This window comes from Bombus vosnesenskii, unplaced genomic scaffold, assembly GCF_011952255.1.
Source record: "Bombus vosnesenskii isolate JDL3184/JDL3185 unplaced genomic scaffold, Bvos_JDL3184-5_v1.1 scf7180000016150, whole genome shotgun sequence".
NCBI classification, from domain to species: domain Eukaryota; kingdom Metazoa; phylum Arthropoda; class Insecta; order Hymenoptera; family Apidae; genus Bombus; species Bombus vosnesenskii.
Window position 1 is genome coordinate 1 of NW_022884288.1, and position 26,257 is coordinate 26,257.

General features: G+C 34.7%; 1 protein-coding gene and 2 long non-coding RNA genes across 13 annotated transcripts; 2 read left to right on the top strand and 1 right to left on the bottom strand.

Annotated features, from left to right (window-relative positions):
• Positions 1–4,077: 4,077 nt before the first annotated feature.
• LOC117241574 lies at positions 4,078–16,486 on the top strand. The gene is made up of 2 exons (XR_004495066.1): positions 4,078–4,115; positions 16,244–16,486. It is a non-coding gene; the product is annotated as an uncharacterized LOC117241574 (long non-coding RNA).
• LOC117241573 lies at positions 16,209–16,671 on the bottom strand. Its single transcript, XR_004495065.1, has 2 exons — positions 16,576–16,671; positions 16,209–16,492 (listed from the first exon to the last, which is right to left on the bottom strand). It is a non-coding gene; the product is annotated as an uncharacterized LOC117241573 (long non-coding RNA).
• Positions 16,500–25,908, top strand: LOC117241571 (glutathione S-transferase-like). Of its 11 annotated transcripts, XR_004495064.1 has the most exons (5): positions 16,695–17,025; positions 17,318–17,453; positions 17,944–18,032; positions 18,268–18,357; positions 18,492–18,567. XR_004495064.1 is itself a non-coding variant. In XM_033507444.1 (4 exons), the coding sequence occupies exons 3-4, from the start codon at positions 17,957–17,959 to the stop codon at positions 25,601–25,603; spliced, it is 384 nt and encodes a 127-aa protein (XP_033363335.1). In that variant the 5' UTR covers positions 16,500–16,519; positions 17,318–17,453; positions 17,944–17,956; the 3' UTR covers positions 25,604–25,908. The 11 variants fall into 11 exon arrangements, 10 of the variants coding, with proteins under 10 accessions (XP_033363335.1, XP_033363330.1, XP_033363333.1 ...); XM_033507444.1 differs by lacking the exons at positions 16,695–17,025; positions 18,268–18,357; positions 18,492–18,567 and adding exons at positions 16,500–16,519; positions 25,296–25,908; XM_033507439.1 differs by lacking the exons at positions 18,268–18,357; positions 18,492–18,567 and adding an exon at positions 25,296–25,908 and having other exon boundaries at positions 16,701–17,025.
• Positions 25,909–26,257: the final 349 nt, after the last annotated feature.

A 26,257-nucleotide genomic window follows, 5' to 3' on the forward strand; every position in this document is an offset into this window, starting at 1 on the left:
GATCTGTTTCACGCCCCTAACCCTAATTCTAATGTAAACCCGACATATCTTTTATAGGTACGTGATTTATTAATCGTTCGAATGGAAATAATTATTCGTATAATATTCAAACGATTCTAGCCATAAAATAAATTAAAACGATACCTGTAATGCAATCTGCGTATGACGTCAACCTCGATCTATGCTCATACAAGAAATTTTATCAATCAATGACTAGATATACAATAATCAAATATTATAAAATTTCCTGAAAACCTTTAGGTGTTAATATTAAAGTGTTAATATCTTTAATATTTGCAAGTTATTGTTTAGCGCTAATTAGTTAGAATGTAACAAGTGGTGTACCAGAATTGAGATAATTAAGCCACACGAACAATCTTATTTAGATCTTTTTAATTTTTTAATTCTCTTTTGCTCTAATACTTCGTAAAATTAATCTTCATTAGCTACTACACTTCATAGAATAACAAGAGATAATTTTTCTTATATAACGTTTCATTCATAAAATCTATCATTAAAGTATATCTTCATAAAAATATCATTCCATACTAACGGTATATTTGGTGTCATACGAGATAACAGTTACCAGTGATGACATATGTAACTTTATAAAGATATCTCGTTTTTATTATATATTAAAAGAATGTACTCATTGCTGCTATATTTCAGATGAAAAAAAGGAGGCAATGATTTTACAGTAAAATCGTTCGTTTACAACTGATTCATTTACATTTCATGATAATACTGTGCATTCTGAATATGCTATGATTTGGTTTAAAATAATAAATAGTCCATTCTTGCATACTATTGCTCCAGCTTTACTTGTATTTTCGATATTGGTATAAATAGAAAGACAATTAATGTCGTTCGAGTCTATTTTCGGATCATTTATATTACGTTTAATCCATATAGTTATTATATGAGACATAGTATCGTAAAATTTGGAAGAATAAAACGTTCGTACAGGAAGTACATTTTATAAGAACTCCAACAAATCTGCGTGTGCACCTAAAATACAAACTGATAGTGATTGTTCATAAGTTTATATACATTATCTAATGTCAATCGAAGGTATCAATTCTTTTTCTCCATAAGAGTACTTTTTCATTTATATGTGTTCAAAAATACATGTGTTCAACCGTGAAGCATATGTCACCTATAACGAAAAAGAGTTTTCCTATACTTAATATTTCCTTTATATACCTATGAAAGTCTATTCTTCGCGTAGTATGAAATTATGAATAAATCTGGAATATTGTTCAATCTGAAAAGAAAAATAACTTATTGACATCATTCATTGATACGAGATTCAGAATGTTTGTTTTGTCTTGCAGAGAAAGAAGGCAGCCCTTTCTTTTAATGTGAAATAGAAAGCGAAAATTTGAAAACAGATTTTTTGGAAATTTACTTGCAAATATCGTTTTCAATATCGTGATTTTCTTCCCAATGGTACTGTACTTTCAAATTTTCCAGTATCCCTCTAAAAACAAAAAGTCGAACCTCGTTATTGTTAACGTAGGCATTACAAGGAAGAGAAGTATTAGAAAGCAGCTCCTTTTTATTATGGATTTCTTTATAATCATGTAAATAAGAAATTCCGGAAATTTTTTCCTCAAGAATTTAATTCTTGTGTTTTGATTGATAATTATTACACTGCATACTAACTTTTCGCATACTGTTCGCGTCTAACAATTTCCTAATTATAACTACTTCAAAATTACATATGTTCTTGCACGAATTCAAAAGTACGTATGATACAATTACAATTGATTCTAAAATAATAATTATTTAAAGATATTAAGATACTAATTAAACGTTTCACTATATTTCAAAATCTGGAACAACAAATTTTTATTTATAAAAAATGAAACTGTGTTTATATATTCTTTGTCATGATGCTATTTCTTATTACCATGTCGACATTTTTTAAAATTCATTTTGTTATCTCTACGCAATATGAAAATTCATATACTGCTTAATATTTTTTACATATTATCCATCCACCGCATGATATCTCCTGAAAAATCAAAATATTAATGTTATATTATTACAATGCTTCTTAAATTTCAATTTTTGACAAATTTGAAATCCAATATATTTTGCACAATTATTATTTATCAAAAAATTCCAAGTTAGTAACTTTCTTTTCAAATGGCAAATAACATATACTTTGACTTACCTGTAAGTTTTTGTTCCTAATCATCATTTCCTCTTATAGAACACATCATTATTGTTCTCATAATTACTACCAGTGTCATAGATATTGTAGTGGCTACAACTGAATTAATAGAAAATGATAAATAACTGTGTATGACACTAACACATAATTGTGTATAACAATGACACATAACTTTTACTTACATATCTGTCGATAAGGGATTACTGTGATATCCTGTTGATGTTTCTTAAGGCACTTGATTAGGTGCGATACGGTATCATTCCTTATGGTATACTGCAGATAAGTATTTTAGAAAATAACAAGAATAAATCTAAATTATTCAGAGGTTCCAGTTTCGGCTTAGACATAAATACAGGACCATTTGCAAAGAAGAAAGGGTGCGTTTCTACAGCCTCGTTATAATAACCATGAATACCAATCTCTGAATTACTGGTTACTAAACATAAATATCCTATAAAATTTAATATATTTCTTTAATTTTTAATACATACATGAGTTAGTAGTTCTAAATTATGAATCATCCTACCTGTGATATTACACTTTTCCTTATAATATCATCACTCAAGTGAACAACATTAAGATCATGTAAACCATGTCATCCTATCTTACTGTGAAGATACTTAGTTATGTTATCTAACATTATAAAAATATCATCAAATTCAAGTCCTTTTATTCACATCACATGGCCACGACGATCTGGTTCTTCGTTATATAATGTTCTAAAATTTGTCGTATATATAGGATGTACAAACCGTGATATCAAGGTATCAGTTCTTCCTTCCCAAGGGACAGTTTCATTAAAATTCTGATAGAATTAAAAATTAATTATTAATATTCTAACAATCATATATGTTAAATACATTATAGTCAACGATATATACCTGAGCGAATGTAGGGGTGATTCCTTGATAATTATAAATGTCATCAGCCCACATCATTGTGCCACTTCTTTGTACTCCAGCCTCTAGATTAACAGCCTAAACAAACATACGAAATTTTATAGAAGCTGTACAAAATATAGTATATATGCGCAATATTGAAGCGTTCAAGGGGATATAAAGGTAATGTACATCACATACACGTGTACTCTCATGCAACAAAATACAATTAGATTTAATAGTATAAGCTCTTTTATTCATCATAATAGATTGGAAATTTAAGTGTCTTACGAGGGTGAGTAAAAAGTTACCCGCTCTGTCGGTGTAGAATTTATTTTAAGCAATTGTCAAAAAAGACATACATCATTTTTTGACATAATCACTCGATTTCTGTATACACTTTGTCCATTTGCCGAAGGACCTTTGTATTTTCTCATTAAAAAATGTTTTGGGCTGAGCTGCGAACCACGAATGCATCGTCGTCTTCACCTTTTCATCAGCTTTTTCGGCATCCATCTCGCACAAACTTTTTAAAACCCAAATCTGTCGTGCACTATTGCATAAGCAGAGCCGTGGCTGATTTGCAAATGATTTGCCACATTATCCAGTGTCACTCGTCTATTCCATAGAGCATAAGTTCATGAGCACGTTCAATGTTGTCATCGTGGATGTGGACGGGCGTCCAGCTGTTTTTTCATAACACTTGTGCGATCTTCTTTGAACTTTTGTGCCCATTCAAACACACTTCGTGACAAAACACTTTCTCCATAATGTGCATTAAATCTTTGATAAATATAGGCATCAAACATAACCTCCGACCACAAGAAACGAATCACAGCATCCTGCACTGTTTTCCTGCAAATCACCATTGCAAAGCGCCATTACTCGCGCAACGGTCACAAACGAATTGACGTAACACAAAGAAACCTGCGCAGCAGCACTGAACAGATATTGACGTCATACGAAGAGTGCAGATGGATCAATACGGTCGACAGAAGTTTTAACTATCTGGAGTGCGGATAAATTTTTACTGAGAGTCGTATAGGAATCTATAATCTGTAAGTACACCTTTGGCTGAATGGAAATTTCTCTTACATATAGTCAAAAATGCAGAAACTGTGTATTGAATTGGAAAGTGATAAAAAATAAGTGAAGTTTCGAGGTTGCATGTGATTGCATGAGTACACAGGACGTTTTTAGCGAATAAAAAATAATTTTGAAAGACACGAGACTTATCTTGTATTTTATGCACTCTCTGTGTCCGAATTTCCAGAAGCTCTCTATCTTATGAAGTGTTTTAGATTAGCCGGAAAATTTTGTACGTACATACAAGAAGTATACGATCTAAGTGGAATATTCCATTATTCTCTTGATACAACAGAAACGAAATTTACAGAACTTCTCAGAAAGTTGGTTTATTATTACCAAATTAATAGAATTAATATACGTTTATCATCTTTACATACCTAAGTCGTGGAGGTTTATCGTGCGTAAAAAATTAGTGTCGTTTCAAAGTTACATTTCGTACATTTTAAGCCTATAATTTGTAACGTACAAAACAATGTAAATTTGAGCTGTTTCTTATCTCCACAATAAGAAAATCCAACTTTACGTTTTTTACACAATGATATTTATGGAACAGTAATATCATATTATTGCATCGCTTGGAGAATGAAGTCAAGGTACGATGTGACCCTAGTGTAAACGCTGGGATACCCAGCTGTGCCGCACTTATAAGCATAAGACACAATACCTATTAAATACGAGGTTAATTCATGTTGTATCAGCAGTGGTCCGCCGCGGTCAGCCTGAAAGGATCGTTAAATTTTTAATCAAAGATACTGAAATATATCGATCGAATTGTATTGAAATTATACTTATATACAGTAATAATCTTCTATTGATTTGTGTATTGAAATACTCCAATTTATAACGTACATGTTATATGTATTTTGAGCAAAACTAAGATTAGAAGGAAATTAGATTAAATACCATAACGAGGTGTGAGAAGTGGGCAAAACTATTAAATTGTGTTTATCTATTATTTTTAATGTTTAAGACGTCGATTTGATGTTAATTCGAATTGACGTGTCTTCAGATACCGTATAGTTTGTAGTAACTCTGTAACTTAATTACCGTACAAGAATCCTTTCCACCCTGAGCACGTTCGGCGCATATTATACCATCAGTGATATCAGGTGCATTAGGAAATTTGGAATAAGCTATTTTGCATTCGGCGTTCTTAATCACTGGCATTTGTACTTCCATTAATGCATTACGTCGTGGTCGTCCTACGAAGAAAATAAGAAAGATATTTAAGACTGGAACTGTTTAATTTTATTACAAAATTGATATCACTTACTATATCTTAATGCTCCCCATCCAGCAACAAGGGGGTTATAGCCGACGAAGTTGCTCTTTCGTAGGGGCTCTTTCGTACAAATGGGATATACGTACCCTGAAAAATAAAAAAATAAATGAAAATGCAGGAAACGAATGACCAAAAGTATGAGAAAGAATTGTACACGCTTTATGACACAATATATGTGTACAGTAAGAAATTTCAGGATATGATACTTCAGTAATACTCAATAGCATATATATATATATATTTGAGGACTTACTCGAAAATGGCACCTCCTCCACCAATCTAAGAATGGCAATATTATGATTGTGTATGTTTTCTATTCCATCCATACGTGCACAATGTGCTGCGGTCAAAACATGCCTAGTCGATATCAGGGAACCTCCGCACTTCCATAGTGGTTTGTCTGGGTTTCGGGGATTACGAAAACCTAATGCAGCGATCCATGGCCAAGCGCCTAAAATGCAATAGTCATAGTTGTGAATATACATAATTTTTTCTCACATAACGAGTAACAACGATTATTACCTATTCGATATTCGATCATACAGCAGACGATAAGTACATACGTACAAATACTCCGAAATAGAGATTTGATAAAGACAGAAATTAAATTTTTATTCCAGTGGAATACAAATTATTAAATAATTCTATATAATTTCTATTTGAACTATACTGAACTATAAAGTTCAAACGTGTAATTTCTGCCCTAACAGTTTTTGATCTCTATCCATATTATTACTCCTATATCAATTTTTTATTTCAAGCAAAAAGATACTCTTCCTAACATGAAGTAAAAGAAAGAAATAATTCAAGTTAATAAGTAAAGTTACTACCGATAAAATCATAGCATTATTATTTAGTCTAATTGAAATGTACATTGATGTGCCTTTAAAGTTCATTCTTTGCAGTAAATGGCTTATTATTAATCGGAAAGAAAGACATAAAACGTACCAAGTTCAGCTGGTTTACCATCGACCACCCTGGTATGAGAGACGTTGCTAAAACCACAGTATGGTGGTCGCAAAGCCTTATACTTATACACAGTTTTTATTAAAATTTCTCTCTTCTCTTTGTTTGGATCGTTCGGACAGCAAACGATCGTAACATTGCCCTGGTATCTGCACACTGATCGTCTATAAAAATCGGTGGCTGTACGGTACTGTATCTGCCATATTTCTTGCAGAGGTTTACATTTTCTGTAGTCAAGGCACCTGCCTTCTTGATTGTCCGGTGTGGTACATTCTGGATCAAACAATTTTAAAACATTTATACAGTTCAAAGATGCGTAAGAAAGCGACACCGATTACTCAACTTTCGAAGTAAAAAGCCGATCAAGTCCACCGGATTGCCCTACAGACACGTATTAATCCGTAAGAGTTAGTCATCATGTTGATAATAATTATCTAAAGAAACTTTTCACGTGAAAATATAAAATTTTAATTGATTAGATATTGTGTTAGCCATACTTAAGAAAGAAAATGAAAATGAATGAAATGAAAGAAAAGGACTACCTTCAACCTCATTTTTTAAATAAACACTTTGTCAGTTTTGCGGTAAATAAATTCTTAGGAATTCAGGACAGTTTTTAGTGAATCATTTTGTTTCGACCGTTCGCGGAGAGACGCGATCGCGAGATAGCACGTCAACGAGAGTTGTAAGTTCCCGTTACGATTAAATAATCGACGCCACGAACTGATCGATCCCCTTATTTCGATTATGATAATAAGGGTAGTTCAATGAAATTCCACAGAATTAACACAAATAAATTAATGTTTATTTCGACAACTTATTAACTAGAAAGATATAAATGGAACAAAAAAAATGTAACTGCGTTTTGGTTGATAAGTAATGCGCGACATACCACATGTGTTGACGGTTCGACGTCTCGAAAAGTTCTGAACGCCTTTCGATTTTTTTCGTTTTTTCTGGAAGGCGACTCCCACTACGTTCGGATCACGCCACATTCTTTCACGCGAGGTAAAATACGGGCCACGAGTCGACGTTTCTGGAAGTCGCCGTGCTTAATGAACCATGCGCTTGCCACTACAATGTTTGTTTGCCGGGCAGACGCGACGATCCGTCTGCGACATTATAGTGCCGCGATCGATAGTTAAGAATATGACCTATGGTAAGCCGCATGGCGTAACATTCTCCCCCCGTTGAGGGGGTACCGATCAAACTAGGGAGGTGTGGTTGAAGTTCCCATCTTATTTCGTCTCGGTGGCTAGTTGTTCGGGTTTCTCGAGATCGGGTTGAATTGGCAGTGGGACAAGCCTTTTGACGCCCCGATCCAAAATGCTCTTTGCCGTCTGAACTGTAGCTGTCCGGATGACACCATCGGCGCCTGGATGAACCTTGATAACTCGGCCCAGAGGCCAATGCATGGAGGGAACGTTGTCCTCTCTGAGGATGACGATTGTGCCCTTTTGGATGCTGTGTCCACCCTTGCTCCATTTATTGCGGTTGGTTAGCTCGTTCAAATACTCCTTATGCCAGCGGTTCCAAAAATGTTGTTTAAGCTGTTGGATATGCTGCCATTTGGAGAGTCGGTTCGATGGAATGTCTCTGAAATCTCGATCACGTAAGCACATTAATGAATCGCCAATGAGGAAATGTCCGGGAGTGAGGACTAGGAGATCATTTGGATCGGTGGAGATAGGAGTTAGCGGGCGGGAATTGAGGACTGCTTCTATTTCTATGATAAGAGTATTACGGTGTTAAGCTCATATGTTTCTGTTTCTCCACTCGCGCTGCGCCATAATATCCTTTGATATTTCCGATCCTCTGGTCGTACGAGGAATTGCCGATACATTTTCTCGATGTCGCCAGTGAGTACGTACTGATGAGCCCGGAATCTAATTAATATACAAAATAAATTGTGAATTGATTCGAGAATATAGGATTTCCCCATTTTCATGATTATCGTGATTGTTGTATAAATATATTTTTTAAGATACTAATAATTAGGTACTTATAAATTAGTATTATCAATTATTTTGCATTTATAATTCCGCCTCTAGTATAAGCGTTAATTGAAAACTAACTTTATGTTTCAAAAAGTACTAGCAAAGTCGTTGAGTAACAAGCCACTGATGCTAACACAAATAGCATTGTCGTAATTAAATATTTCTAAATATTCATTTTTCATTTTGAACCTGTAGAAACAATTTATTATATATACTATTAGCTAAGTAATTGCATATTTAATTAAGTCGAAATATAAAACTTAGTTATTTTAATAATTTAAAAAATAAAAAACTGACAAACATTTCAATTTAATTTATGGTTGGAACAAAAGACAGTTATTTTTCATTAATTGAAATATTGCAATGCAGAGTACTTTCCAAAATACGCCGAGAGTATTCCTGATGGTGAAACGAGCGTTGCTTCATCGAACGCAGCTAAAGAAAACAACATCTATGTAGTTGGTGGTACGATGCCTGAAATAGAGGGCGCTAAATTGTACAATACCTGTACTATTTGGGGTCCCGATGGAACTTTGATAGCAAAACACCGAAAGGTAAGTAATATATTCCTTTATGGCTTTGAATTTGAAAATATTGGGGCGAAGAAAGTGACTCTATCTAGGAATAATTTAGGAATATACATATGTACATACGTATACTATAACCAATTCTATAATTTACGGTTTATAAAATACGTTATGATACGGGAAACGCCCATTTTTGTTGTAATGTGTAATATAAATTTTTCACATACTTAAAATATTATTATACTTATTTTTTCTCCTTTTTAAACATTATTAAATGATAAGATTTTTTAATAAAAGAAAGTGATAAAAACGCTGTCAGTTATTAAATAAAAAATAATTAAAGTTTAGGAGTTGGTAACTTTGATATTAAATTACAAAAGTTGCAGCAATAGAATTAGCGACCACATTTTTATGTTATTAGGTACATCTATTCGACATCGACATTCCTAATAAGATTACTTTTCGAGAGAGTGATTCACTCAGTCCTGGTAACTCCCTAACGACGTTCGATGTGAAGGGCTGCAAAATAGGTATTGGCATTTGCTATGATATTAGATTCGAGGAAATGGCACGCATTTATCGGAACAAAGGTACAGTAACTTAATCGATCAATACTTAACTAGCAAAAAATTAAATATCTTTCTTAAATATATTCTATATAAAATTAATATAATCTGTAACTCTGTATAAAAAGAAGCTTAATTTAAAAAACCAGTATATTTGCTGAAAATGAAACAAATAAAAGAATTAAAAGCACAATAAGAGGACTGTCCTCGCATATTCAGAAATGATGGAATGTGAACCGTGCAACTACGAAGTTAATTGGTATTCGGTGGCTTCATATTTCCTGCTTCTCTGGGTTAGGTTGCCAAATGCTGATATATCCAGCGGCATTCAATATGACCACTGGACCACTGCACTGGTCATTACTTCAGCGTTTCAGAGCGAATGATAATCAATTATACGTTGCCTGCATATCACCGGCTCGTGTTCCTTAAGCAAGTTACGTCGCATGGGGACATACACAGTTGACCAATCCCTGGGGAAAGATTCTTTACGATTTGGAAACTCAAGAGAATATGGCAGTCACCGATATCGGTAATTTACAGCTTAAAATTAAAAGCGAGAGATCCATGATGTAATTAATTTTTAGTCTCGTTAATTTATCGATTTAGCCATCTTCCTCTGTATTTGTTGAATTTATTAGTAAGCATTACTTATTACTTCGTATGTTTCTTTTTTCTATCAGATCTAAAAGTTGTTGAGGAAGTAAGGGCTCAGATACCTACATTTTCTCAGAGACGTACAGATTTGTACGACACTGTCTGTAAGAAGGAGTAACTCTACACTAAAACAGAAAATGTTTTTTTATAATATTTCTACTACGATATCCTTTTTTTGTGAATTATTACTAATTTCTTATCATTTGTACTAAATGAATGACTCAATTAAGAAAACCAAAACGTTATAAATAATAATCTGTATATCTTGTGTATCAACATGTAATTGGATATTATAATAATATAGGAATGCTATAATAATATAGGATAATAATATAGGAGAATAATAATATAGAAAAAAATACATGCTTTTAAACACCTTTAATATCGATCACATAAATTGTTATAATTCACAATGATTACGCATACATAAAAGGCCCCTTGATAGTAAAATTTACGATCAAAAGGCAATTACGTATCGTTTAACAACATTTAATTTATAACACCTTTTAAACATTTAGACAGATTAACACATAACACTTCTTATATATAAACATCAATTCGAAGTTATCAGCTTGGAGAAATTGGTCGATTAATACCTGTAGATTGTCTGTCTCGATGAAAGACTTAAAGAGAGCAAAAACATGATAATGCCGCTAATATAATATTCCTTCTTTCTTGTATCTGTCTGCCTCTCAGGTCGTTTTACTAATTACAATAAGTAATTTCGACTTCTTTGCGCTCTCTTTTAACGCATTCGAGACCGAAAGAAATTCATATCAGTCAGTAGGCAAGGGTATAATATACATATTTTATATATAACTTATGTAGTAATGTATATATCATGTTAATTTCATATTTTTTTCAATATAGAATTATTATATATATATATGACTGTACATAATACATTATAGAATAACATAGTATATAATTTTATATTTTAAAAATATGAGGCATACTATTTAAGATTGTCATCGATTTAAAATCAAAGTATGAAAAGGATACCCTGGAGAGAGTAAAACACAGAATCATTCTAACTAAACATTCAGATCGTACCGACACCTAGGTATCGTCTTACAATTAAATCTCGGTCTCGAATGGATTAAAATGAAATACATACTTGCAGCTTCAACATCTTCAATATCGAGGAGATTCAAACTTTACAAATAAATGTAAATTGCGATGTAAAACAAAGCGATGTAAAAAGGGAAAAAGGAGGAAAGAAGGAACAGGGAAACAAAGAGAAGAAACGAATTTTTCATTTTCTCTTGCCAGGAATATAAGATGCTAAGTAATCTTCCTAAGTAATCTCCTCCAGCTTTTTCTAGTTTGATCAATAATTATTAGTACATGTTAGGAAAACAAATAGAATTTTTGTTCTCAAGCGAGGTATAATTTAAATTTTGTATGTACACAAAAATGTTAAATATCTGTAATAAACATGGTACAATCAATTTTTTTACATAAAATTATATTGTATAGGCTATTGTTATTTAAACATTTTAAATTGGATGAAGAAAAAAATGACGCAAATAAAACGTAGGACATTTTAATTAAAGAGACTAATATAGAGATTTATCTACTTAACTGTGATTAAATCATCTCCACTTAACGCTCTACCTCTTCTATTAATTATGCTTCGTTAAACTATGATTACAGAGGATGGGTTTTTTGATAAAATGACATTCTGACAAATATATATAGATCGATATATATAGATATAGATAGACAAATATATAGATTCTTACAACAGTAGTTATGAATGAACAGTAGTTATTGTATCAATTCCGTTCTTCAGAAGCTTCATTTGTGAAAAGACAATTCGCCAGAATATGGATTCACTGTAGTTATAGCTATAGGATTTCAATCTAGTTGACAGACTTGCTTTACGTAGAGAATATCTGTCTCTTGTTCTACCTTATCGCGATTCTCTCCTATACGCTTTGTCGAGCAAAGTAATATTGGCATATATCTCGGCTCTGGTTACAATCATTAGTTTCCGCCTAAACGGTTAGAATCACATAGCTCGCGCTCTACTCTCGTTTATTCAACATTCAGGCCATATGGTCGCATGCGACGAGTTTTATGTTAATTCCGACCGATTACAATACCTTTCTTTCGTTTACAAGGAACGACGAGACTGGCAGTTGCGTGATTTCCAATGCAAAAGCCGCGATATCTGCTCGATAACCTAACCTCAACCGATTTTGTTGTACTATTCTTATGTGGACTTCGTTTGTACCACTTTCGTAACAAAAATAGAATACGTAGAACACAGCATTCCGTTATGCGATATTGTCGATTCCTAACATCCGAAAAATCAGAGATAATTATTTCCCTACAGTTGTACATTTGTGTGAAAAATTACGAACGTAAAGTTGTTTGGTGCATGCACAGTCCTCCCCTCCCCTGCATTTGCGTGGACATGCTAGAAAGATTCACTTTTCCACGGTGAAACTGTATGTATTATAATTTCATTTTTACAAAGGTCGAACATCCTACTATGCATAAATTTAATATTAATATAAGCAGGTTTCGTGTTAAGTATTACATCTGACGTATAAGCACACGTGTGTACGAGCCTTGGTTTTAAATGTCTTATAGTAGACACCGAAAAGATTATTCAGTTGGATATCTGACTCAACATCAATATTTTACTAGGAGATAACATGTTAAGAACACGCTGGTGGATGGCATGGGAGATGATGAATGAAGACATACTTCTGTGAGATACATAAAATAGTAGTCAGAACGTATTTTGGCGCTTGGGGACAGCAACAGCTTTTTTTTTTATTTATTTGTTGGAATTACAATCAATTCTCGCGTTGAGAATTTTCAGTAATTTTTCTGGCGTGGCGCAGTGACATGGCTGTTTATTTACAATAAGTTAATACTTATTATAGATAGGTATAATTTATAAGTATTATAAGTAAGTGCATATGCTTAATTTGGATAATTAAATGAATCTAACGTTTAGGTCTAGCGGGTAGTGCCTCTTCAGCCTGCGAATCTGGTCCGTCGTATCGAGTAGTCCAGTGATTAGGGAGTTTCGGTGTTTCTTGACTCTTTTGCTATATCTGTCGCTATATTTTGCTATTTCCTCTTTGACTGTAGGTATCTTGAGGTCGCGATGGATGGTTTCGTTGGTAACATACCAAGGTGCGTCTATTAAGGCTCTTAGCGTTTTCGATTGGAATCGTTGTAGTATTTCGATGTTGGAGTTACTTGCTGTTCCCCATCGCTTCCTATATCCCTATATTCCGTACTTGCTTCGCTTGGTACTTTTATAATTTTCGCAGTTACAATAAAAAATTTAATTCTTAACAGATTAAAGATTTAACCTCTTGCTTTATAGTGTACAATAATTTTTTTTTTTTTGTATAGGTTATGTGATCCATAGTTTGAGTAAGTAGTACATATATATATATATATATATATACGTGACAAGCTTTCATTTCAATCTATATTTAAGATTAATATTTTATCAGTTTCTGTTCGTAACAACATCGAAGCAGTCAATAAGTTTGAAGAGTATAATTAAGGAAGTTATGAAGCAAGAGGTTAAGAACAAATTCTGAAAGAGGTTATGTACAACTCAGTAGTACTGCTTTACATTACTTTGCGAATTACTTTTCAAGCATAAAAATAGTTTAACAGCCACTTATAGTTACTTCCTTACCATTACATTCATTAAATTCGTTTGATTTTGTAAACAAAATAACCACGCTGACCAGTCTCTTATTTAAAATAGAATTATTTTGTCATATATCCAACAGTTTACTTTCTCTTCGTAAATATTATTAATAATTTTATCAATTTCGTATACTTCCATCCTTCGTATAAGTGACAATGAATCAGAAGAGTTTCATAGCAATATTGAACAACATACAGTCAACTACAACACCATTAGATACATCCACCATACAGTCAACTATTAGATAACAGCAACAACCATTAGATAACAGCAATACAATAGATTATAATTTTCTACGTGTCATTGATTCATCATCATCATTTTCCATTTTTTTAGCATATGTAAAAACGTATCTGACGTAATCTTACCTCGCTCTTTGAGTACAAAAATCCATTCAAATGAAACAAAGGGAAAAGAAATAAGGAAACAAACACTCACATACGAATCTTCATTACATAACTGTATGTACTCCTCGAGGTATAATTACTCAGACACGTTACAGCGTACCTTCTTCGTTCCCTGATGGCTGATGTTGATCGTTGACGTTTATAGTGAAAGAATTTCGTCAACGGCGCCATCTGGATCTCTGTTGAAAAATTAAAATAGCCGCAACAGCACCATTAAGCTCATCACCCAGAGTAGCGTTTGTCGCTGAGTCGTGGAGGAATTATTATCATCAACGACATAAACTTTACCAGTTCCGGTAATGTTCTTTAGATGGTCTAGGCATTCGAACTCGCAACATCGCTTTCCAAGACGAAACTTCTTGCATGTCTGTAGTAAAAAGAAATCGAATCTGGTCCGTCGTATCGAGTAGTCCAGTGATTAGGGGGTTTCGGTGTTTGTTGACTCTTTTGCTATATCTGTCGCTATATTTTGCTATTTCCTCTTTGACTGTAGGTATCTTGAGGTCGCGATGGATGGTTTCGTTGGTAACATACCAAGGTGCGTCTATTAAGGCTCTTAGCGTTTTCGATTGGAATCGTTGTAGTATTTCGATGTTGGAGTTACTTGGACAGCAACAGCTGGTGATACTGTCATACACCTCCATTTATAAACTTTCGAAAATCGATGTGACCTTCAAACTTTAGTGTATTCTGTTTCACAGCACAAAATGTTTCCGAAACGTACGTTTATTGTTACAATATACTTGACTAGTGGCTCTGAAATACTATCCTTGAAAAAACAATGGGGAAATTGGAGCAAAAGCAGAAGGAAATAAACAAAGACCTTGTTGGTTCGTAAAAATAAAATATGCTACAGGAAAAACTTTTTCCAACGGATTGAGATGCGACAAGCTTTAAAAGCTATGGCGCGAATCGAGCGTTTGTCTACAAGAGCGCATTTTCGGTGGATATATATGTCGGAATGACATTGGGGATAGGGTTGTCGGTGTTTGAGGAGTCTTCATTGAAGGTAGCCATCGTTGCGGTGTAACGAAGATACGATTTATTGACACAGGTATGATTAACACAGGTTTGACAATCTACCACGGCGGTGAGACGTCCGCGACACTAGTGACAGTGGTCTCCGGTTCAATAACGAATCCGCGGCCAACGGGATGACAGATGGGCGTTCTCGCTGAATCTAAGTCTGACTCGTAAAAATAATTGCTGAGCGTAAAGACGTTACTCTTTGGTCGACGGGAGCGCGTAAAAGAATGCCCGTCCCGTCCCGATGATGTCACAGAGTAAACCTATAGTGGGGTGTGTCTAAGGACACGAGATCATCGGATTCGTCGAGGAACGCCTTTGTTTAGGAAGTAAGGGAAATTTACGTTGCTGCTAATTGGTCAATCTCCATATCGGTGGTTAGAAAAAGATGCTAGCCGCCCTCGAGGGACAGTTGCTAGTGGGAGACGCCGCTCGTTGGAAAATATGTCTCCCCTATCTTCCCGTAGTTGGGACAAAGACTGTTTGTCTGTTTGAAGGACTTTAGTTAACTAAACCTTAAGATTTATAACGGGCCCTCGGGCTAGCCGAACATGTACTGCGGAGACGCATCGACATCTGGCAATCATCTTACTCGAAGAATAGGGTCTGCGTGTGGCGAGCCACGGGACAGAAACCGTTGGAATGTTTACTGTCGCGTGTCGCCACGAATATTTCCTTTAAGGAGAGCTATAGAATTACTCCATACCTTTGCTAGGCAAAGCGTTCATCCATTGAACGCGGCTACGTTCGGCGACTGACTGTCGCCTCGAGCCCAAGCTCATTATCACAACTCTCGAACAATTACAATCGGATTGAATAATTACAATTGTTCAATTACAGCTATAGTAGACTCTAGGTTACAATGTTGCGGGATTATCCAAAATTCCAAAGGCTCCGGTGTTCTTTCATCTCCGACATATATATTGGTAGATATAAGTGAGAATTATATGTATAGTTATAAATGTTGTTTGTTTACAGGTGGATAGCAAAAGTATTTGGTTTCGTGGGTGGCGTACAGGTGCCTTACAGTTCTACGGTGCGGATTGCTATTCCTTGGACTAAAAAAATTTCTTTCGAGATGAGTCAGATTATTGTAACGATCATGCATGGGAGGATTTTCTGCAGAGATTCAAAATGCTCTCTGGATTCCTCGTGAAACGTCTGGACAACACCTACATGTACTTCCATCCGTCGTTCAGAGAATGGTTGATGAATTCGCCATCCGTTCTGCACACACCTACAAAAATAGTTAATGTATATATATATTATTTATTTTTATTTTTTTTTTTTTTTGTAAGTTTCGTTTGGACCTGTTCCTTTGTACGAAGACTGTATCCCTGTATATAATATAATATATATAATATGTTATGATTATGTTAGTTGTTATTTATTATATATATATTTTCCTTATCTCTCTCTTTTTTTTTTTTGTTTTTTTTTATTAGTACCTAACATTGCTATTATGATGCTGTATTACATTGCATTGGCTATTATTTGTATGTGCGACGAATTTTTCAACATGACCGCTCGCGTGTCTCTTTGGTATGGCGTTGGTTTAATGTCAACAGTAACGTGTTGTTGAAATAGCTAATTAATTGTTAATCATTATAATTTTATTTAGTAGTGTTTTTGTAATATTGTTTTGTATTTCATGATATTGTCTGTGTCAATACCGTGTGCTACTTTAATGTGATAGCATGGATTGTATTGTCACCGAATTTCAATAGTCATTGTTTTGATTATACGTGACTTGCATTTATGTAAGTCTTGTTTAATTTAGTTAATGTTTTGTGTATTGTGTTACCAGTTATTTTCGTGTAGCATAACTTTATTCCTCTGCACCGAGTTCAGTCATGTCTTGTTAATATTTAGTTAGTCTATCTTGATTAATTTCTAACCTATTTCTGTGTTTATTGACTTTTCTTATTTTCCCTATTAATTTATTATTGCATGTACTTGCTATTTGTTATTATTTTATGCATGATATGAATTAGTTCCCTTATTAATGATTAAAATTTATTTGTTAGATTAACATTGTCTGTAATTCTTCAGATTCTGCTCTTTCGATGCTGCGTCACTTACCTGGATCGTTCCCACAACATCATCCGATTCTTTGATATGCCTTGGATACTTACTACGGCTGCCTTCTACTACGGCTGCCTTCAATCTTATATCTGTGGTCATAAAGGTGGTGTTTAATTTATTTAATTCAATATGTGTATAATGCATTGTATGCGCGACCGCTATTGGGCATTACAAAATAACATAACAATACTACGTAGATTAATGCATAACAAAATATCCTTTTACTCCGGTTATATTTATTACTAACTCTCAATTAATCTATCTTGATTATTTTCTAACCGCTTTCTATACTTTATCAGCTATTTTATTTCTTCTTATTAACCTGCGAAATTCATGCATGTACACTTCCTTGTATAGTGATTAATTGTTCACGAGGTAGGTTGCACTTTCACTGTTTTAGTTATTCGTTGAACTAACACGTTTTACGTTGAAACAGTAATTGGAGCACTCGTAATAAACCTTTTCTTTTCAAGTTTCCGCTATCTGTGTTATTCAACGAACAGTGCCATGCTTCCACAGTATTGTTATAACATTTAGTACTGTTGTATTTTGCATTAAGGCAATTGAAGTTAATTTGTTCATTTATTTTTCAGCTGGCTGTTGTACATGGTGTTCCGCAAACAGGGAGCCATAACCTATTTTGCACGTAAACCTTCTCGTATGATGATTACTTGTTCACAAGGTAACTTTCACTTTCACTCTTTTAATTATTTATTGAATCAACACGTTTTATATTCAAACAATGATTGGAGTACACATGATAATTTTCTTTTTTTTCTTTTTAGGTGTTCACTATCTGTATTATTCGACGAACAGTGTCACACCTCTTTTTGATTTATCCACAATATAGTTATAACATTTAGTAACCTTGTATTTTGCACTGAGACGATTGAAACTAATTTATTCACTTATTTTAGGTAGCTGTCGTACATTATGTACCACGAACAACGATCCATAACCTATACTTGCACGTACACTTTCTTGTATGTTGATCACTTGTTCACAAGGTAACTTTCACTTTCACTAGTTAATTATTCATTGAGTTAACACGTTTTATATTTAAACAATAATTGAAGCACATATAATAATTTTCCTTTTTTTTTCTTTTATGTTTTCGCTATCTGTGTCATTCGACGAACAGCACTACAACATACACTACTGCACTACGTTGCCCACTGAAATCACTTCATTCATTGTTTATTTCGATTATGCGGTAGTTTTAACTTGTTTAAGTGCACCGTTCGCGGAATCCCTTTTTTACTTCAATCTTGACGTTTTGGTTCTGCAAGATTTCTAGCACTTTGTGTGGTCCAGTATATTGATCGGAGAATTTTCCTTTACTAGGTTCTTTTAGTAAATATATCGAATCTCCTATTTTAAAATCTTGAGGGTTGATTCGTCGATCGTAATATTCCTTTGATCTTAGTTTGGATTTTATCAAATTTTCTCTTGCCATTCGTTGTACGGTGTAAATTTTATTGAACAGATCTTCGAGATATTCTGAGTATGTTGGTTCCATGTTCTCTTCGATTATTACTTCACCAGTAAGTTCTCTGGCTAGATGTCCAAAACTAATTCGTGCGGGGAGAATTTCGTTCCTTTCCTTCATTTTAGTTTTTATTTTGCGCCAAGACGCAAGTTTACTGACATCGATCCAATTATCCAATTGCTTGCTAATAGCATTCAAAATACAAATTTTTGAAAGTGCCGCAGCCATATTAACCCAAAAATATTTTGTATATAGTATAGTGTGATACCATCTATATTTTCCTGGGGGAATCATAAGATCAGCACTACCTACTATGTTACCTACGTCAAATATTAGATGTAGTAACCAATAAAGTATTTTTAATCCAATTATAATCCAATGGTTAGCATATTCAAGTTTTTATATATATCTTCAACTGGTGATTCCCTATTTTCTCCCTTTTGATTTCTTTGGGCTCGTTGAATTTGCGTTTCTTCAGCTTGAAAATGTTTAGAATCCTTTTCCTTAGTTACCCTTTTTCCTTCTTTATTTACTTTATTCACAACACCTTTATTTTTCCCTACCTTTTCAGGATGAATAGTTTCACTGGAAGTGCTTATTATAATTAAATTATTATTTATTTGTATGGAACGTTTAGGAATATTTTTGGTAGATTTGGAATTATTCTTTGAATTTTTATTACAAACCTTTTTGCTTATAGATTCTGTTTTGGATTTAGGGATAGCTATATTTTTATTTTCTATAGTGTGATCTTCCTTGCAATTTAATGATTTGGCTTTGAGTTCGATAAAGTTTCCTTCTGATGGTTTTATAGAAGTTTTTGAGTGAGATACACTCGCTATCTCTTTTCCTATTATGGTTGAGACATTCACGAAATTCGTGGAGTCTTGCTTTTGTATCTTTGCCAAGTTGAACGTGGAGAGGCAATTCGCACTTCCCAGCGGGTCCAATATCTCTGTGATATTATGCAGTGGATAAGCATTGCCTGTTGTCTCGTCGTTCAATTTCCTAGTTTCTGCTTCGTCTGAAAGTTCTTTGGCACTAATATTATTTATCTTGTTTGGTAACTCAGGAAATTTCTCACTCATGATCCTGTCTATGGCACCGTGCGTCCTCTTATTATTTAACCTGACATTATCCCTTATCACAGCAACGGAATGGTGTTTGCATTGAAAAGTTGATTGGTTGAAATGATCAGCATCTCTCTTTTGATTTAGATCTCTATCGAGGTATTTATTTATGCATTTTTCTTCCCAAATTATTGCTCTTGCTTCTTTTCTAACATTTTCTTCTATTCCCGGGTTGTTTAGATGTTTCCGCGACGGCGGTACAAATCTCCAGTTCTGGCGGTTGTTTCGGTTATAATTATTCGAAGGTGTCGAATGTTGGTATCGAATTCTATTGTTCACTTGTTTTAGTTCTCGTGTTGCTTTCACGGCTTGGCGGTACGCATCGTCCAAGGATTGGTATCCTGCTATCTTTACTCGTAAATACACCTAGTTTGGAAGCCCCTTAACGAAAGCTTCCCTCATGTCTTGATCTATCCTATCTTGAAATACGGTGCCGTACTCGTACCTTTCCCCGTTCATTATCGCCAGTCTGAGATCTTTGACGCGTCCTATGTAGTCCAAAATATCTTCTCCTGGTCGTTGAAATATTGTAGCTAATTCACCTTTATATTCGTTAACCGTTTTTCCCGGACCGAACATATCTTTTAATTTATTCCCGAAATTGTTTAAACTTATTACTTCTGTGTCTTCTATGGCGAGAAATGCGTGTCCGCGAAGCTTATTCGTTAATAATTTTACTGACTGAGATTCTTGATGCCTAGGAACCATGTTTCGTGCGCGCTCGCATGCTCTTAAAAATCGAAATACCGAGGGTCGATGTCCGTCGAACACTGGCACTGTCTCTATTGCATCTTTTAACTTAATTGGTTGGGGATTAACTTCTATCGGTATTGTCGCTTGGGAAATTATCGGCGATGATACGGGTGTCTTGATTTCTTTTTTTATTTTCAGTGAACGCACATCGTCTTGTAATTTATTCATTGTTGTACTCATGTCGCGAAAATTCGCATCCCATGCTTTAAGTTTTTCCGACAACATCAAGATCATGTCTTTGTCCAACGATTCTAATTTAGTCGACATTATTTCTTAGGTATATATTTTATCGATAATCGTAACAACTTTAATTCTTTGTGGAGCGAATCGAACCGTTTAAACCAACTTTAATCCTCCGTGAAGCGGATCCCACCGCTGCCACCAAAAATTTAAATCTCTAATGTTACGTATCAATTTGTTTGTTTAAATCGATCAAATCTTAAGTTTAAATTTTACTGAAAAGATTTTTTTTTCGTTTGAGTTTCAATTTAATCTGAAGGGAAATAAACTGAATTGATATTATTGTGTATGTAATACTGATTTAGATTTCTAATTAATACGGTAGTTGCTGCCACCAGAAATAGTCTAAGAACTATTTCAAAATATTTTATTTTTTATTTTTTTTTTTTTCGTTTAATGGGTAGCGTTAACTGACGCTTAATGCAACTGGTAAACGATTTCCACTTTTCGGCTAACCTGCTATGTGCAGGGATATTGGCACGGGAGAGGATTAAAGCTGGGAACAATAAATATTTGTCCTCGTTAAACGGATTTTTATTTGAATGTAGAATTGCTTAGATTATTACCTTTATATATATTTTATTAGCCGGATATATATATTTTAGCGTTGCTGGATTGGATAGGAATGTGAGATTTTTCGTTGTTTTATATACATTTATTTTTACGTTTGACTTCTTCTTCTCTTTTAATTTCGCTGTAGTAGTTTGCCGTTAGAACCGAAACTCAATTCATTTACTACGATGGATTCTGTTACCATGATTTTCTTGCCTTTTGAGTTTAATAATCGAGGATGATTCTAACGATCCTCTCTGTGTGGGACTCGTGTGATTTCGCAAGCCTTGCCCAAAGACGGGTAATATTTTACCAACAGTGGGAGGAGGAATGCGAAGATCGATGGGTGTTTTCGATAATCGAAAACACCGTTTGCACAAGCCAACACAGCGAACGATCCTTTGGTTAAATTTCGAAGGGAAATTGTTCTGCTATTTCTCTCTTACAATCGCATGCAATGATGGCAAGAATATCGGTTAATAGCAATGCCGGTATTGCTCTTAATTTTCGATTGACCCCGACGATGTATTTAATGGTCCTCTCTGTGCGGGACTTGTGTGATTTCGCAAGCCTTGCCCAAAGACGGACAATATTTTGCCAACAATGGGAGGAGGAATGCGAAGATCAGTGGGTGTTTCAGTAGCTGAAAATACCGTTCGCACAAGCCGACACAGCGGACAACTCCTTTGTTTAAAGTTTAAACAATGATTCTATCTTCAAAACCGTTCACGAAAATAAAACGAGATCGATGATAGGAAGTTCTAATTCGATTCTCGAGGGCAACGAGATTATCAGAGAAGAAGGAAATTTTCAAAATTAATTTTCTTACCTTGAGGAGTAGGTGCTGTCTGGTGCCATTACCTCAGCTGCTCCGGTGGTCGTCGAAATTTTTGTTGGGTTTATTACTTGAACTCGAATATAGTTTACTATCAACTTTTACTTTATTTATCTATTTCGATACAGACTGAACAATTTACTAACTGGATTAATACCGCAATTACAATGCGCGTTTCTGTCTAAGCGATAAAATGAGGACTTCAAAGATAAAATCTTTCTTTTACTTAGTCGCGGTTCTCTTTTCTTGACCGAAAAACTAAAGACCCCGAAACGCAAAATACTATACAAAATTTCTAAACGCAATGATGAGCGCAATAACGAACGTAGTAACAATGAACACAAAATATAATGAGCACAAGAATAATGAACGGTAATAACAATGATCACTATAATAATGAACGCAAGAATAATGAACGTAATACGAATGATCCGTAATAACAATGAACACAAAATATAATGAGCGTAATAAGAATGTTCACCAGAATAATAATGAGCGCTGCTCTATGTTGCTTCGCTTATTTATAATGCCATCCCCCACGGGGTGGTGGTCCACTGGGGGTACGCTTCCGTGGGAATCGGGATGTTGCAGTTTGGGTTTCTTGGAATCGTACATGACAAAATGTAAATTCCGTATTTCGACTTAGTTTTTATCGGTCCTGTGCTTCTGCTGAGCTAGCGTCTAGGAGGCTTGAAGCATTCCATGCTGATCTAGTCTTTTCCGCGAGAAACTTCTATGTTTTGTACCGTGGGAATTACCCGCGTTTCTTCGGCGCGTGCAAGGGCCGGCGGCTGCAGCAACATTATCACCTCAATGTTTGCTCGGGCAACACGCGCAATTCCGCTGCTCTCCCACAACAAGGACCTCCTTCTTCGAGTTATTTTTCGTAAGTTTGGATATTCGCATATTATGGTTGTTTTTGCGATTTTAATGTTTTTTCCTTTTTTGTTGTTTCCCTAGGCTTCGGTGATCGTCGTTCGGACAATGTTTGCGGAGGCATTTCCATCAGAGGTTCCTTATTATTATTATTTTTTAGATGTATTTTGTTTTATGTACGATATATATATATATATATATATATATATATATATATATATATATGTCAGATCACGATTCGAATTTTGGGCGCGCGACGACTCTTCATGTGGACTAGCCATCGTTTCACAAAGCCGAGATTTTATTTATACGTATATACAGGTCTATCACTAAGCTTAACAAATAATAAGTACAACTAATAATAAGTCTAACAAACACTAAGCCTAATGAATAATACGATCTACGAATAATTAAATTAAATAATACTATTAGCAATGTTTGAGTTCAAACGAATCCACGGTCACCGGGATAACTCCTTACTAAGCGAAACTAACTTAGACGCAAATGCGATCGTCGAAAATGCTCGATGTATCACTCTCCAAGGCAATCGCAAGAATGCCAGCCTCGTGGAGATTTTTCTCCCTGTACGATTGCATTTTGTTTTCTATACCCGTTTGGAAGCATCGAGAAGGTTCCAAACGCCGTTGCTAGGCACACTCGTTGGAAGTATCGAGAAAGTTCCAAACGCCGTTGCTAGGCAGTTTCTGCCTGGAGTTTTGATTACTAATACAATGTATGTCCCATTGCATCGGCACCTCCGAGGCAACATCACACGTGGCTCGGCCCGCTCTCGAGGCCGCATGCCGCCACAACCACATTTCTCGGAAAACACATACAACCACTCCAGACCTCCGTTAGATAAAACATCCATCCCGTGACCGTGGCTACGTTCAGCGACCGATTGTCACCTCGAACCCAATCTCGCTTATTACAAATCTTAAGCAATTGCAACTATAATAAAATCTAGGCTAAGGTACTAGAGGATGTTCCCAAAATTTCCAAGGAAAGGCTTCGGCTTTCCTTTCATCTCCGACATATTAATAATGGATTGAAAATACAGATATTAGTTAGACAGAGAAACGATGTTTGATTAACAGGAAAACTAAATGCAACGCTCGTATTTACAACAAATAACTTGACAACTATTTGTCTCTCTCTGTCTCTCTCACTAGCAACTCTAACACTCGACAACACTCGCAACTCAATTCTAACGACTCTATGCTTCGACGTCTCGATCAACTCTGATTCTCGCAACACGCACACTTTTCGATTCGCCTTGGATAGCGAAACCGTCCTTCTTCTAACGCGTTTTTAAAATGCGATGGCGCTATCACTTTCTAAAAGCGTCGTCTTTACATTTCCGATGGCCACGAGCACATCCGACTGCCAGATATACAATGTATTATAAGAGTATCGTTACCATACTTTTCATGAAAAGAGCAATTTTTCTTGATAACTATACTCTGTAACATAGATTGAAGTCGCTGATTTGATCCCTCTGATATCATTGTCTTATGAGAGTCTCGCCTGGTCTTGATTGGTTCTGTTGACTCTTATCGTTGTAAAAAATCGATTCGTTGTGTACCTTTTTTGTATAGAGAATTATTTTGTGGTAGAATATAATGTTGTAATATTTGTGGTCTTTACTTTACTAATTTTGTCACTGAGCCGCTCTTTGGTTCGTTGAGCGATTCATATTCCGCATATATTCCGTACTTGCTTCGCTTGGTACTTTTATAATTTTCGCAGTTACAATAAAAAATTTAATTCTTAACAGATTAAAGATTTAACCTCTTGCTTTATAGTGTACAATAGTTTTTTTTTTGTATAGGTTATGTGATCCATAGTTTGAGTAAGTAGTACATATGTGTATATATATATATTTATTTATTAGTTGAAATCCGATTTAATATTTGATTTAATCGAACGATACACGTATGTCAACAATACAAGACAAAGGATTAAAAAGGATTGTAATTCTATCTTCAGTATCATTTAAATTTCGCACAACACTGTATTCAAATTAATATAACATTAGCGAATAGTATTTAACTGAAAACAAATTTTCAGAAATTGCCGCCTTCCACTATGAGGAGGGCGAGAAGGTCAAAGCTGCAAAACGCAAGGCTGCTGAAGAGACGCTGCTGTTCATTTTAGAACGTTTGGACCAGCAAGTGAAGGAAAATGACGGCTACTTCTACGATGATACTCTCTCTTCGGCTGATTTAACATTCGTTGCTCTGCTCGATTATTTGAACTTTATGTGCAAGTCTGATCTGATCGAGAATTACGAGAATCTGAAGCTGCTGGAGAAAAAGGTCCTCCTTCTGCCCAAGATCAAAAACTGGATTGAGAGACGCCCAGTTAGCGAATTCTAAACTTCACGATTGCTTATGGTTTTATAAGCGTTTAAAGATTGCGGTCTTAGTGTGTTGAGAGAATGAAGAACGAATCGTGTTGATGGAAGTTTGTATGGAATATACTGATTGCTTTTAACATTCACTAGTTCCAGTTATTACCGATATTTTTGTCATTTAGTTAGGGTTTTCCCTTTAGATTACGTTGTGATAGAGAACTATTATTTGTGTATTCCTACAGAAACATACGAACTATATAAACTGTTGACACGATGTTGTGCTTTTGTATTATAGAGATAATAATAAAACCATCAAACAATCATTAATTATGTTTTTTATTATATTCATTAAGAATTGAAGATTACCTCCTTGGTGATCTTGATAATATCGTATTTTACAAATGTTGAACAAAAAAAAATGTATGATTATTTTATTCAATACATTATGAGGGTTGCTTTAAAAAAAATACGAGTTACATATTTCTTTGAAAAAAGCATGATTTTTATCGATACAATAATGTTCTTCTGTTATCGCTTTAAAGTTGAGTACTTCGTTGATTACACGAGAGAACTCGCCTACAGCAAACAAGATACGACCGTGTGTAAAGTAATTAATCTGTTTGCTCGTTGCTAGCTACACATAAGGCTTGCGTAAAAAAGATATGCATTTCAGTTC

Excerpts from the sequence above, each read along its gene's own strand:
- LOC117241571 (XM_033507437.1), top strand. The coding sequence starts at position 23,085 with ATGTTTTGTACCGTGGGAATTACCCGCGTTTCTTCGGCGCGTGCAAGG. Across the intron at positions 23,236-23,309 it reads CCTTCTTCGAGTTATTTTTC|GCTTCGGTGATCGTCGTTCG; the intron begins GTAAGTTTGGAT and ends TTGTTTCCCTAG. Across the intron at positions 23,361-25,295 it reads CGGAGGCATTTCCATCAGAG|AAATTGCCGCCTTCCACTAT; the intron begins GTTCCTTATTAT and ends ACAAATTTTCAG.